Source organism: Chelonia mydas, chromosome 4 (assembly GCF_015237465.2).
Source record: "Chelonia mydas isolate rCheMyd1 chromosome 4, rCheMyd1.pri.v2, whole genome shotgun sequence".
Lineage (NCBI taxonomy): Eukaryota > Metazoa > Chordata > Testudines > Cheloniidae > Chelonia > Chelonia mydas.
In genome coordinates, this window is record NC_057852.1 from 26,336,329 (window position 1) to 26,352,405 (window position 16,077).

At 40.1% G+C, this 16,077-nt stretch overlaps 1 protein-coding gene across 5 annotated transcripts in view; it reads right to left on the reverse strand.

Annotated features, from left to right (window-relative positions):
• UNC5C (unc-5 netrin receptor C) overlaps positions 1-16,077 on the reverse strand; it is a 345,359-nt gene that overhangs the window by 119,390 nt on the left and 209,892 nt on the right. For all 5 annotated transcript variants that reach the window (XM_037896935.2, XM_037896936.2, XM_043545436.1 and 2 more), the window contains one exon: positions 8,791-9,012. In XM_037896935.2, coding sequence (XP_037752863.1) covers positions 8,791-9,012 — 222 coding nt within the window. The remainder of the gene's footprint in view (positions 1-8,790; positions 9,013-16,077) is intronic.

Consider the following 16,077-nt stretch of genomic DNA (forward strand, 5'->3'; position numbering starts at 1 on the left):
GAAAGAATCAAGGAGGGCTGGGGATTTGTAGATAATTTGACACTGCGGTGAGCGTGGAAGTGTCACAGGGTCCCTATTGGGAGTTGGATGGGATCAACAGGAAGGTAGGCTGTAGCAAAATTGACAGCTGGAAGGGATAAAAGACATGGAGATAATCAGCGTGGGCATCCTCAAATGGCTCAAATTAATGAGATAAAATCCAGGCAGCTCATTTCTTAACCAAAAATAACTTTACTTGTTCTCTCATTACTGCACATCAGGGACCCAATCCACAACACAGCCGGAGAGAAGAGCAGCATACACCCTCTCTGCTGGACAAACAAGGGAGCAGAGACAGAGAACACCAGACAGGGAAGATAGCTGAGTGGAAGTTAACCCTGCTGTAACAACTAAATAAAATAATAAAATAATAATAATACATAAATAGTGGCTTTTATCCATAGGTTCCCAAAGCACTTTCCACAAGTGAGCAAGCATTATTATTCCCATTTTACAGATGAGGAAACTGAGGCACAGAGCGGTTGAGTGATTTGCGCAAGGACACACTGAGTGAATAGCAAAGTCTACTTTAGAATCCAAGACTTCTGACTCCCCAGTCTGGTGTCCTATCCCATGGATCCCACTGCCCCTCACAGAAGCAGCACTAACTCCTCCTCATTGGCGGCTAGCCCCCATGAAGAGGTTGTAGGATACAGATATGAAATGGACAGGCAATGGCAGAAAGTTGTCTGCAAGAGAGGAAAGGACCTGGAGGCAATGAAGACAGTTCTAGGATCCTCATGCTTGCCTTCTGCTTTCTTTTGGATTCTGGGGATCAGTGAGGGTTGAGGACCTTAGCCCCTTCCCACACTAAATGAATGAAAATTCCTCTTCTTGCAGCATAGGGTGTGGAGGAACTTTATAAGAAGTGACCTTATATGGTTTCAGGAAAGCCTCTCTCTTCTTGTGAGTTTCTGCCACAGGAGGGAATATCCAGCCCAGTGTTCTTAATCCACACAACCTCATAAAACTTAATTTATCTGAAGTAATTATAAAGTGCTTTATTATTATATTTTCCCCTGCTGTGTGAAGCATTTGGGATTTTTGTAGCGTAAAGTTTGCTTTCGCACCTGCAAAAGCATCCACCATCTTGAATTTGTCTCTCAGAACATAGCAATTCCCTATTCTCAATTCTGAAGCATTAAAAACTACTTTTTATCTGTACAGTTGTGTTATTTTCACTATATTCAAGCTAAAAGTAGAAAGCTTTTTCCACTTTGAAAAATGGCCACAGGGGTCTTGCTGTTGGCTGCTACCTTGGTCTTGATCCGCAGAGGGCCAAGTTCCCTGCAGCTGGTTTTGAAGCTGTAAAAGCTGTGGAGTAGATAAAGCTTTTATTGTACTAATGATGCTTATTCTCACACAATCTTCATCCTCATGAGAGGTTCCTATATGGCTACTGGGAGTGATGTGGAAGAAGAGGGAGGCTTGAGTGACATTTAAAGTGATAGCACTCTCAAATGTTTGTGTGTGTGGGGGGGGGGGGGGAACATTTGTGTGGTTTTATTATTAATTATTATTATGTATTAAAGAAAAACAAAGTAAATGTCTGTAGCTCTAGCCCCGGAGACAGCGCCTATGCAAGGAGCCGCATATTAACCTCAAAAGAGCCGCATGCGGCTCTGGAGCCACAGGTTGGCCACCCCTGCCTCAGACTCATTATGCCTCCTCTCTGCCAGTGAGTTCCACTCTGCAAGTTTGAGGGATCCCCTGCCTAGCACTCAAAGGTTCTTATTCTGCCTTGCTCCTTCTTGTGAGCTCTGAAGAAGGGATAAACAGAATCCATATGCCATCTTCTCGCTGTGCACCTGTGCAAGAGAATGCATCGGCAAAACACTAACATTAGCTAAATGACCTAAAGTGCCTATTTAGTTAGCAGCTGCAGCACTAGGAAATAAAGGTTTCAAATGTTCTTTTCTCCTTGGTTGAAGGAGAGGAAGACTAAGAGTATATCAGGGGCACTGCAATGTACAACAAGAGAGTGTCTATATAGCGTTTCTGGATATTTCTGCAGAAGTCATTCAAAAATATATATAAACTGAAAAGGGAAAAAACCCAGAAGTTAGTTCTCTGTGGGCCCAATTTTTTTCTGGTGTGCATTCAGTGTAGTCATTTATAGCAGTGCAGAGTCCATTTTGATTTGGTAGCATTTAACCTCGCTTTGCACAGATGTAAAGCACTATATAAGATGTAAAGTCCCGGAGACTCAGTGTGTGTGTATTTGCACTGCTATCTGTACTGCAGAAATGGGAAATAAAAAGCAAACACACCAACAATTCCTTATCCACAATCTTTTTCAGTTGCATAATAGTTAAAAAAAAAAGTGCACAAATCACACTAATGATTATTGATGCTCTTGCCCTTCCTGTGCTGTATCAATGAAATTTTCTTGCCCCCCAAAGTATTAGTTCTGCAGTATGTTTCCTTTCTTTGATAGTAGCTCATAACATTACACATATGCCCTTCTTCCTACTTTCATCTTCTCTCTTTAAAACAAAGTATCACCAATGTTCACTATAATATATTTGATTTTGTTCTGTGTTAATATCAAAATACTTCAGTAAAAACATAAAAAAGGACTGCATTCTGGCTTGCCATTCCCTATACGCATGAAATGATGAGGCCAGATATGCTGAGCACTGATGAATAACAAAGCACCCATTTGGACATCTTTAAGAAAAATGCTTAACTTTTAATAGAGGAAGAAAATTCCAATGGGGCTGAAGATCAAAAACAGAGGTCAAAGATCTTCCAGATAAGACACTTCTGTTTTCTTGGAATCGACTCTAAGTGTATTTGCCCAGTTCTATTACCAGGCTAATATAATTTAATAAATAAGTCTAGATCAGTGGTTCCCAAACTGTGGTCACGAAATGTTACAGGGGGTTCTCGGGAAAAAATTCCCTAATGGCAGACAGAGCTGTCCCTAGTGGACAAAGCTGTCCCTGGGCCAGCAGCCCAGAGCCCCTGGACTTCCAAGAGCTAAGCAGATCAAAGCAAGCATATCTATCACACTGAGGAGATTTAAACTTCCAGACTCCTTATAAGAAATGGAAAGGGAGGTGGGATATTTTTTGCTGTTTTTAAAATTAAATAGGCAGTTAGTATTGTTTTTAAAATTATTACAAAGAACAAGTTTAAGTGTTGTTGTAACATGCGTTGTTTGCCCGGACTGCTAAAGACCTGAATGCTTGTGTAGGAAGAACTCTTTGAATTGGCTTCTTAAATATCTTCATGCTGTTTCACATCTGATACTCCTTGATGAAACATAGGAGCCTTGTCTTATAACGGGCTTATTCAAAGTGATACAGGCTACGAAAGTGAGATCTTGGAAGAGTGTTGCCGTTTTCATAATGTAATAAAAATACTGTCATGATAAATAATTAATAATAAATAGTGTGTAATAAGTATGTCATAAAAACACATTTTATATTTCCAAGATCACTGCTTTTATAATTTATACTCAAGTAAAGGAGAAAATCCCTGGAAATATTCATTTTTAGGAGGGGGTTCGGGAGACTTGACATTTTAGTGAAAGGGGTTCACAGGTTGTTAAAGTTTGGGAACCACTGGTCTAGAACATCCTGTCACCTTTTACTGTTCTCAGTGTCTCTGACCAGTTGCAATAGTTCCTATGGAGATTGGCTGCGTCCATATGCATACTCTCTGAGACTACTGATGCTTTACTTACTGCTCTAAAATACTCCATGGTGCAATGCACCTACATAATATCCCAACTTCGTAATAACAACTTCCTCAGCTTACACAGAAAAGAGATACAAATGTTTCTTTTTCTCTTAAAATAATTAACCCTCCTACACCATTTACTATTTCTTTCCAGCAACTCTCTTTGTTAGGAGCAGGATTGCACCCTGATTCTGCATCCTATGTCACTGCTGGTGTACCACCTGGCATATGCTGTGCAGCCTTTGTGTTTATGAACGCTAAACAAATTTCCCATATCAGGGAGATGCACAACTGATTTTGCACAAGTTTCATTCACAGTGTTTCCAAAGCTTCGGAGTCCATGGACAGCTGAAAACTTATTTCTCTCTCCCAACATTTTACCTTTTAATTGGAAGATAAGTTACTACACCAAATACATTTAGCATTATACCTTTATTTCATTTTCTTCTCTCTTCTCAGTACTCTGAATACTTTTTTTTACAGTAAAGAGTGCATGACTACATTTTATTATTTTGCTTCCACATTTCATTACCTTTCTGTCTTGTTCTCCTTGTCATTACTTTGCTATAAGAGGACTTAAGAGGGAAAATGTGGTTCTCAGATGGCATTTTAGAAACAACTCAGCAGGGCTTTCCTGCTCGTTGTTTGGGGGATAGCATGGCAGAACCACAGCAAAGAGAAATGTGCCTACGTCTCACTCACTTGTGTCCTATGACTGGCACGGAAGGATGAAGGATAAAACTCAAGCAGCATCCAAAATAAAAATGTTATATAACTGAAATCCTTTTGAGCTGGGGTTCATTATTATAGGCTTCATTGTGGCATTGACCAACTGTTAGTTGTGTTGGAGAACTGAATTGCCCCAGGGAGACAAAATTCCTCTCTGAGGCTCCCTGGCACATGGAATAGGGGGACATCTGCTGCTACATGCTCCTGGCATTCTCCCCAACCGCATATCTACTCAAAGACACAATGTGGCTTTATGGAAGGTGTCTATCTAACCTGTTTGGAGTAATGACCTTAATTAAATTATGTTACAGGGGGAAAAAAGGTAGGGGGATAGTTCTTAGGGTTTGGCCGGACAAATATAGCCCACCATTTGAGCAGACCAAGAAGTTAACAGGTTAGAATTTACTACACCAGTGGAGGATACTAACAGAGGCTACATAGTCCCAAATGTGGTGTAATCAATGCAGTGACTCAATGACACTTGAATGGGTGAAGCTCTTTGCTAGCCTGATGGATGCAGGCTACTATGCTGCTGATCTAGTATGTTTAATGATTGTATATTCTTCTTTAGGCATGTCTATCATTCCTCAGAAATAAACTGAGGCCCATTGTCTCATACAACTTTTTCTCAAAGTCAACCAGCTCCAGACAAGTCTCTTCAATGGCTTTGCAAGAGGTGATATTATCTAAACCTATTACTTCTGGCAGGGCCGGCCCACAACATTTTGGCACCTGAGACGGGGAGCTCAAATGATGCCCCCACGCCCCCTCGCTTGGGTCAAAACTTTGAAAGGTCTCAATTCTGCCTTCTTCCTGTTCTACTCCTCTCATGGTACTGCTCTGCTAAAAACCTAAAATGCCTTGTTCAAAAATTTTAAGTAATACTTAACTTTCAAATGCCTTAATAGCCAATGTAACTTTTCTTGTCTACATAGTAATCACTGGCATTTTTATCTGTTTGAATAATCAAATCTTTCTCCCTGCAGCTCCTGCTGCTTTCTGTTATTCCCTCTCACCTTTTCTCCTGCCTGCCTGTTATGTCTCTTGTGCCCTCCTTCCTTCAGCACAGCACTCCACCATCTCTGTGCATCTAGAGCAGAGAGACTACATAGGCATCAGCAGCAGACACAATTTTCTACACCCTGGGTCCTAGTGGTGCCCCCCTTCCCTCCCCCAAACTCTGGCACCTGAGGCGGCCACCTCAGTTAGCCTCATGGTAAGGCCAGCCCTGACTTCTGGCTACTTCAAGCATTTTGTTTTCCCTTGCCTGCAAAATCAATATGAATTCTCTTCCAGGGGTTCTCAGTCCCATTTCCAATGATGGTAGGATGTGACAGCAGACATATCACACTTTATGTCCATATCTAAACTTGGCTGCAAAATCCAGATTCTGAGGACAGCTTTCATTTCAACAATTCCAGTGTGGCTATTATGCAATTGTACTAACAATCTGATTTGCAAGGATTTCGGTAGCCCCCTGCAGAAATTCCACAAGGTAGAATCTCTCATTACTGTGAGCTCATTTTTCGGAAGTGGTTTAGGCTGTTCTTCATCATTTAGAACATTCACACAGCCTTCAGCTATACCTTCTTTTAAGATAGGGACATTTACATTCTCTGCTGCAATTTCTTTTGCAGCATTGGGAAAGCCTTTCAAAATCAGATTTTGAAAATGGGATTAGGTTGCAAAGGATTTTTCACCTGTATTAGCAACCAGAATAAACACATCATCATTTCTGTGTTTTTACTGATGATCTAGAACTGATGGGAGAGAGACAACATGTTAACATCAGAGCCTGTAATCTAGCAACTACTCATATTTGGTCCAAACATTTTTATAGAAGCTATTTTCCCTAATCAATGTAAACTTCTTCCCATTCTGAAACTCTAGAGATGTTAGGTTTCAGAGTAGCAGCCGTGTTAGTCTGCATCCGCAAAAAGAAAAGGAGTACTTGTGGCACCTTAGAGACTAACCAATTTATTTGAGCATAAGCTTTTGTGAGCTACAGCTCACTTCATCGGATGCATCCAATGAAGTGAGCTGTAGCTCACAAAAGCTTATGCTCAAATAAATTGGTTAGTCTCCAAGGTGCCACAAGTACTCCTTTTCCTTTTTCTAGAGATGTTGTAATTCCAGATATTCTCAGACCCTCTTTTTCTATCTTGTCATAGTTGTTTTTTTTTCCTTTAGCAAAGGCCCTGGGAATGAAGATATGGGGTCCTTTTCCCATCTGGCACTTTACTTGGTAGGATTTCGCCAACTGCATAGCTGAGACATGACGTTAACATTAGACACATGCTAACTTTCATGGGTTTTCCAGCTAAGGAGCTGGGATACTACAGAAGTTTGGGGGATTTTCAGATTCATTTTCTCTGATTCTTCTCTGCATAGTCATATTGAGCTCAGTATTTCTAACCTGTGATCCAAGTATACTCACAACTTTGCAGATAGCAGTGACTTCTTAGTCTGTTCAAATGCCCTGTTACATTCCTCAGTTCAAACCCAATTGGGTGGTAGGTGCTGTTCAGAAAGGGGCCATAAGTAGGATGGTTAAAAGGACTTCCTCATTTCTATTTGGGGGGCAGGAGAAAAAGGTGGCACTACTAGATGCAATTTCTACCTCCATGTGCCATGGCAGCAGTAAATCTGAACTCATGAGCATAAAGATATATTTGGACACAACAAACTGGCTTGGTTTGTTGACTGAGTACAAATGAATATTGCTACTGTTACTGTGCTCATCCACCCCATGGCCTGAATGAAGAATAGGAAATGATTTGTTTTATCATTTGAGGCAGATGGTCTACAATTATTTTCTTTAAACCCACTGCTACATTAAGAAAACTAACCTAGATTTGGCATATTTATGAGAAGTGTTCTTCCTCCTCCTGCTATCAGAAGCAATTAAGAGCAGGAATTTAAAAACAAACATTTAGAATTGTTTTTTTCCTCTTGCTTACACAGACATAGCACTACTAATTTCAATGAAGTTACACTTTATTTACCTCAGTGTAACTGAGAAGAGAACTGGGTCCATAATTCTAAAAAGTGACCCTGGACTGCATTTTACAGAACGAGCAATGACAGGCATTATTCAGTTTCTGAATGTAAATGCTAATAAAGCTTAAGGAAGAAATGAAATGAAAACTGAATCCAGTGAAAGCCAGGGAAAGTTCATTCCAGTGGATTCCCAGTCTCACATGAATGATGAAACTAGGAGATGTACTAAGTAACAGAAGTATTCCCCTCTTCAGTCTTCTTCCCATACAGTCACATTGCAACCTGTTGGAAGATCCTATTACAACTAACAGTCAAACATAGCCAAAAGCTTTTTTTTCCTGATTCTCCTTTCTGCAACCTTCCCCCCAACCCAAATTATCTTTCTCTTTCTCAAGCTGAGAGAACTACAGTGCGGTTAAAAGCATATGCTTTTGAACTCTGTGCAAATAAATGAGCTGAAACAAATAAAACCCAGGTCACATGAGACTTTCAAGACATCTGGTGGAGTTATTTTTCTGAATAATTAGACCAAGTGGTGGTGCAATTCCCAAATGAAAGCTACTTTCTTGCTTGATATTCAGTTATTTTTCATAGCCATCAAGACAGCAATAAGCCCCATTTCTCTCCCTTGCACGTGACTCGAACCTTATTGGATTACCAGTCTTTCCAAACTGGGACAATCACATCTTTGACATGGGCTTGTTTATAGCTCAAGTTTTTAAGCCTCTTTGTTTCCTTTATATTTTGAGGGCCCTATTAATCTTCCATGGAAGTCAATGGGACTTTTGGCATTGATTAGATTAGGATTGGACATTTAGCCTCTTTCTTTCATTTCTTCCTAATTTACTACAGGTCTCTCTAGTACCAAGTCAATGTAGCAGGCAGCAGAATATAATGGAACAGCAGCCAGTTGCATGCTCTGGAGTCAGTACGTTGTTCTTGGCTGGGGGAATATTGTATCTTCCCATTATTTCTTTGCCTGAGGCTAACCGTAATTTCTCCTTTTTCCATATTCTCCCCTTTTAAACCTTCAACATAAGAGTGCTCCAAAAGCTCCTCAGAACTAGTCTAACGCTGTGCTCCCCTAGTGTGACTACATTGTAAGTAATCTGGAATGGACCGAATTAGAGAAGTGAGCAAGGAAGCCAGTTCTGTGAAGTAGTGAGCAGCAGTTTAGTTGGAGAAATCACTATGAGTCTTTTAAAATTAGCACACAGTTGGGCCTCATTCTCATTTTACACTAAGTCTATTTTATACCGCTCCGCCAGTGTAAATGAGAATCAAACCCAATAATAGCACCCCCAATGACATGGTGAAAAAACACAAATGCCTCACCAGAAGTTTCATCTACTCGCTCATCCACCACATGGTCCTTCTGGTGAACCCATTCACTGTTGCACTTGAAATAGATCTGGGTGGCAGGGCTGGCTTTGCAGTACAAGTTCACAGGTTTGTTTTTTACGATGTAAGCTTCTTCAGGCTCAATGAGGAAATGAGGCAGAGGCTCTGGAGGATCAGATGGAAAGGTTTCTGGGAGTTCATGAAAAAAATCATCATCTGTAACAAAGAAACAGAGAGGGGAAATGCAGAAAGGTTAGAAAATTACAGCAACTGAAATTCTGGCTGTGAAAGATTACAAGCGTTTCTAAAAAGCTCAAGGGAAGAGAGTGCCTTTTCAAGTGAAAAAATTACACGGGAAGTGTCCTTGCAGTGGAGTTTAAATGCAGAGTTGTTTGCAGCCTAAAAGGTATTTCTACTTAACATCCTGCTCTTTCTGTTTCTACTAGTTCATTTGCTAACTCTGTTTGCGAAAGGCTCCTTTTTATTTGTCTTCAGTGGCAACGGTAATGACAGAACGTAGTTTTAGCACTTGGTTCTGTCACTTATTAAATCCCTGTACAAAATTCTGTTAACCTAAACTGACACTTGAGAGTACAAGGCAAGGGCATAATTGTTACACACAGACATGCACAATCATACCCATATAGTTCTGCACCCCTAATAGACATGCACAAATATCACTCTGTGTGCATGCTAATTGAATATATGTGCATGCACATGGCCAGTAATGACTTAGGATGTTACCTCTAGGTCTTCAGTATGAAACTGACCCTAGGAGTAAGAGGCTGGGTCAGTTTCCACTCTACCCCTCTTCATTCATTCTTTGACTTCTCTGTTGAGAATGCTAACAAGGGTGCCAAATTCTTTTTGTAGTGTGTACACCTGCTCAATGCCCACTAGAGAAGTGGGACTGGTACCACTTAACTCACTTCACACAGAGCACAGAACTGCTACTAAATGGTACGATACAGACCTATTATGTGGATTAACAGAGGGCTTTGGTCTTCTTCAGTGCTGTCAATCGAGCACTTTTCACCAGGAGTATGCTCACAAAACAATTCATTTAAAAAAAAAAAAAACACAGTCCAATAAACTAGTGGAAACATTGAAAATGAGCTAATTCACACAGCTTCCTGCCTCGTCCTCCATAAAACCCCTTTTTACAGGCAAAGCATCCTCTCTCCACTCCTTTCACAGGAGAAATCACCAAGATCAGAGAGTGACAATTCACTGGAGAAATACTCCTCTTCCCATTGACTTGCAAAACTCTTGTCAACATGCAAGAACATTCAAGAAGCTCACAGCGGCAAAGGGATGAGGGAACAATAACTATTGACAGATCCATCAGCAAGAAGCTGACAGTCCTGAAGGCCTCATTCAATCTCCTCTTTTCTGCCTCTGAAGCAGTTATCGTTATACACAGTGATGGACGTTGGTGATGATCAATAAAGCATCACAGAATATCAAACTAAAAATACTACAGAACCTTAGCTATCCTCTTCTTGTCAGTCTCCATGAAGATTAAATGTCAGACAGTTACCTTTCTTTACTCTAGGCATACCTATATTTTTTGTGTCCAGAATTACAAAGGGTATGAAAGCCTTTCCTTCCAGCTACTGCTTGCACAGAAAGACAAATAAGGAAGAATAACAACAGATGAAAGAGGCTGGAGAAGTAGATAATACAGTACCTATCTACATAGCTGTGTAGAGTTACACCGTCCATCTTCAGTAGGCCTGAGCAAATCTTACAGAGTTTGAGGTGTTATGAACCTTTTGAACTATTTATAAATCTCAAACCTGTAATATGAGTTCACAACCTCTTCTCATTTCATTTGAAACCTTTTTTTTCCCTCTGAAGAAGTTCGGGGGGGTTTACCCACGAAAGCTTATGCCCAAATAAATCTGTCCATCTCTAAGCTGCCACCGGACTCCTCGTAGTTTTTTTCTCTGTCAGGGTGTTTCAGTTCAAAAACAATAGCGGGCTTGATTCACCACTGCATTACTCCACTGCATTGAAGTAAATGTAGTCGGACCAGCACAAACCAGGAGTGATGGAGTAGTGAATAAGACCCAGTATTTTTCTATCAGAGGGAAAACCTCTGCTATAAAGTAATAGGGACAAAAGGGCTCCAATCCCTTACCAAAAGCTCGTCTGCTGTAAGCAGGTGCCCTGGATATAGTATGAAAAACAGATTTAATTTTCATTAGATTTTTTCTCTGTCATTATTTTCCTCTGTGGTTTTGTTTTTACTCCAACCACCTTATGTTCCACTTTTCACCCTATTTCTGCACCTGCTCTCCCAACATTAGATTTTTCTCTCTGCTTCTTTTTTCTCCACAGTGTTTCGAGAGTGTAATATGAAGTTAAATGCATGAGTCTGAGTCAAAGTTTGGAATTCATGATAACAGCGGGTTTGAGCTAAGGCAAGAGGGATTTGTCCCTCCCTGCTATACATCTACTCATAATGCATACAAACATACAGCTAAACATACACAGAGACATTAGAGATGAATCATTTCACTTGAATTGCCACAGGATATATCTTTTCCTTCTGGTCATTTATTTGCAAATTGGTGAGCAGACAGAAGAAAACTAACAAAGCACACATATGTTTTATAATTAAACAAGTATTGCTCCACTAATCTCTGGTGACTGGAAAAACAAATGTATTTATTTTCACCAATAGATCTCAGCACATTACCAAAGACAACACTTCTGCTATCCGAACAATTAACTAGTTCTTATCAAAGATGTAACTGGAAGCTCCAAAAAAGGCAAAGGAGAGGAAACTGGGGAGGAGGGAGAGAGATTTCCTTCCTTATTTCCTAAAGTCTGAGAGATCAGTCTGAAGAATGCGTGTAGGCTTTGGGCTGCTCTGCTGTGGGTGCCCACTTCTAGCATTTAAATACTGTTTTTATTTTTAAGTGGATTTTCTAATACTGCTTATTACAAACTCAGCCTCTCTTCTTGATTGCTGGAATATGGGCAGGGCATACCTTATACACCCCTCCAGAAGCCCAGAGCCGCTCTAGCTCATAAAATGCCTGTTGTGAGCCAGTTTTCTTATTTAACCTTAATATACTGTTTAATTCCTCGTTGCTATTATAATTTAAGAAAAGTTACATTACAATCAAGCCCAAATTCATTGTTTCTTGCTGTGCTATCTTCAGACTCCGGCATCTGAATCACATTCAGATAGACGTTTGTGAGATAGGCGGTCACCATTCTCAGACATACAGATAAAGCACACATACAGAAGCTCTGCCGTCCAGTGATACTGGTTTTCTTTTAATATTTGCACACTTAAGAGAATCAAAACAGATAACGATACCTTTTCTTACATTTTCGACAGAGAGGCATTTTCATTCATTTGCAGGCCTCCATGCTTATTATGATTGAGCGAGTTAACATTATATGGAACAAAAACTTAAAAGAGGAACGTCTACAATGCAAACATGATTGGATTTTGCTGTATTCAACAAAGGAAAACAATCATATGACAAAGCTAGCCTCATCTCCATCAGCATTCAGGGTCTCTAACCCAAGCGTCTGCTGCACACCTTATCGGGCTGTGAGAATCAGAGCTGGAACTCAGTTTGCACTTCTAAGTTCCCAGAAGTGATTAGATCTCCTGCTGCAGGAAAGCAAACCGTTGTTCCATTCTCCCCCAGACAGAGAAACTGAGGCCTTACAAGTTCCATCTATTTATCCTGTAGAAACTGCTGTGTTGGGGAACCAAGTTACATAGGGTGATCAGACAGCAAATGTGAAAAAAGGGGCTGGGGGATAATAGGAGCCTATATAAGAAAAAGATCCAAATAACGGGACTGTCCCTATAAAATCGGGACATCTGGTCACCCTAAAGTTACAACAGGGCCGTTCCTGACATAGGTAAAACGGTGTCTCGTCTTGCAGTATAGATGGGAACAAATGGCTTTTAGCCATGCTGCAGATTCATGCCACAGCCTCACTAAGATCCAAATGTGAGATTACATTGTTTAGGGACAGCCCTTTGTTAGGGGTGGATGGAGGCCTCACAGAAGAATCCTGATTCAGACACCTTATAAACTTGTACAGAATGTGATTCCTTACATTCCCAGACAGCTGTGCTGTAGCCATCATCCAACCATCACATTACCTGCTTTGGAAGCTTGTGGTGCCCACATGGTATAAAACTCTACTCCCCAGGCTACCAGGGTCACAAGGTTGGCCTCTCATTCCCTTGAACATCTATTCAGGATCAGCTACAATATGTCCTGTAGCATGATTCTGGAACATAGTTACAACTATAGCTGGGCAGAGATTGGAAAATTGGTTTTATGGAGGATTTTGAAATTAGTTTATGTTGCGTTTTGGAACAAAACTGGAAAATGGCAAAAATCTCTGCAAAAGAAAATTAAGGAAAAAATGTTTAAGCTTGATCTAAACATTTAGTTTACATTTTGAAATTATTTTATAATAGATAGCATAATACAAAATAAAAAAATTCAAAACAAAATCCTCTGGAAAGGAATAATTGACATGTCCCATTTTGACACTGTCATGACTTTTTTCCTTTTTATCCCCTTCCAAAATGAAGTTTGGGAGAAATCGAGACTTTTTTCAAAGCGTTTATATTTCAATGGAAAACTGTTCTGTCAAAGCTTATCTGACCAACTTGTTAGAATACAGTTCAGTCCTAAATCTGTAAGATCAAACTGTGATTCAGCCACATTGTGGGGGTACTGTGTTATAACAGGTCTCACAATAATGGCTGTTTCTACAATTTAGATGGGACTTAAAACACCACATTTGTATGTGTGTGTGTGTCTGTATGTCTGTGGCTGTACATGTAAAAGGGGCTGAACCTTGCCCAACATTCTGATCTGTGCCTTCCAAAGTACATCCCTTGGACATTTTAATAATGCATCCCATGGAAATGCAACAAAGGGGCACGCTTTGCGTTATCTCTGGACTTATCTCAACTTTTCTAACCATTCCAGGAAAAATACCCATTCAAGAATGGCCTGTAAAAAAATTATACATTTAAGAAGGGAACCATGTGCTTGATTTTCATTTACTCTGTCAATGCGCTGTGTAACATGCCCCCTGGATCAAACACAAATTCTCAGACTTGAGTGCTCTCCTACGTAACAGGACTCCATTTGTGCCCAATTATTGCAAACTGAGTTTACTTCTGTAAAATGTCACATTCATCTTTATTTTCATGGAATAAAAGGTACAACCCAGCTGTTGCTATTGACTGCTCCACACTACCAAGACAAAAGACCTGATTAATGAAAATGCTAACCTGGTTTCACTCATGCAATTCACTCATACTAAGAAAATAAATTTACCCAAACCACCTTCATCTATAAATTTCATGCTGAATTTATACTTTAACGGCTTCTCTGAATTTAGAGATGCTATTTTACCTCCCTCCTTCAACATCCTACAACAGTGTTTTGAAAAAAAAAACGTGGGCCACATCCAAACTTAGTGAAAATGGGTGAAATGCGATGAAAGTCAATAGAGCTCCAGCAATTTACACCAGCTAAGGCTCATACACAGGATGGACCTGTGGGAGGATTATATTTTAATCTTTATTTTAGGCAAAAATATCCTTTTAGGGCATTCGTTTTTGAAACTGTACATAATGTGGCACTTTTTGCATTAACATATGAGAAAGGAAGTGTTTATGGTAGGTTTCACTTTTTATGGTCTAGTATTCCAGCTCTAACTCAGGGTCAGAAAATATTGTGCTGAGCACACCAATCTATTCATCCCTCGATCACTAGTTTTATTACTATGTATCAGGCTTTAATTCTCATCAGCCCAACACATAACTCACGATATTTCTGAATTGCAGACAAAGCATTATTGCTTGTATCGTAATACATAGGACGATTATCTCTTTGTCTGAGACTTGAAGCAAATTCTTCTCAAATGGAATTTACTTCAGAGTGATTCAAGAGCAATTTAAAATGAATGGTTGCAAAGCTAATTTCATTTGCATTTGGATGCCCATCACTCAGTGAGATCATTTGTGATGCATTACAATAAAGGCAGCTGGAGTTAACTGTTTGTATGGGATTTCGGCTAAGTTTTTAATCTTATGATTAAAAAACTTTCTGGAGCAACAACTCCTATTTACTGTGAAATTAACAGCAGGTGCTAGCTCTGTAATATAACTTTAGCAGGATTGTGGCAATCATTTGTTTTACGGGAGAAACATTTTCCGTAACGGAAAATACTCACTGGTAATTCCTTTAGGTGTAGTTCTCTTTCCCTATCAAGGGCACACAACATTATGGCTCTAACCAATAGGAAGCAAGGCGGCAAAGAATTTGTCAATGGAGCCTTGTATGTGAAATAATTTACACGCACTTTACAGCCCCTTTATATTGCCAGAGCAGTGAAGATGGGTTTGAGGTCAGATTTATACTATGGACCTATATTAGTTAACTGTGTCGCTCAGGGGTGTGAAAAATCCACATCCCTGAGTGACATAATTATACTGACCAACCCACCTTGTAGGTAGCACTATGTTTACAGGACAGCTACTGCCGCTGAGGGAGAAGGATTAACTAAGCTCATGGGAGAAGCTATAGTGAACATAAGCCAAAGTAAAAACTATTTCCCCATGCTAATTTTCCCCCTACTGTTACTCACACCTTCTTGTCAACTGTTTGAAATGGGCCATCCTGATTATCACCACAAAAATTTTTTTTGTCCTGCTGATAATAGCCCACCTTAATTGATCACTCTCATTAGAGTTGGTACGGCAACCCCCATTTTTTCATGTTCTCTGTATATAGATAGATTAGATAGATTAGATAATCTTCCTACTGTATTTTCCACTGCATGCATCTGATGAAGTGGGCTTTAGCCCACAAAATCTTATGCTCAAATAAATTTGTTAACCTCTCAGGTGCCACAAGTACTCCTTGTTCTTTAAACAAAGGAATGTAATTTCTCCAAAGTACTTAATTCCAAAGTCCTTTGAAAGACAATGAGAATTCATTTACATACCAGATAAAAAGAGCTATCAAGCGGGAAGAGACAGCATGGCTACAACCTAGCAGGGAAGAGAAACTTCATCTGAGATAGAAGCGGGGAGGGCAACCTGCCAATAAACAGTTGAATCATTTGGGGGTGGGGGGGGAATCCTGACATTTGAGAGTTCTAAAAGTGAGGCTTAATTTCACTAAGAAATCCTGTCAGCCACCCCAGTCATGGCAAGAGCTCTCTCCAGCTATCAGCCCCAGGTGGCTGCTTCCCTGACAGCCTGAAAAGTGA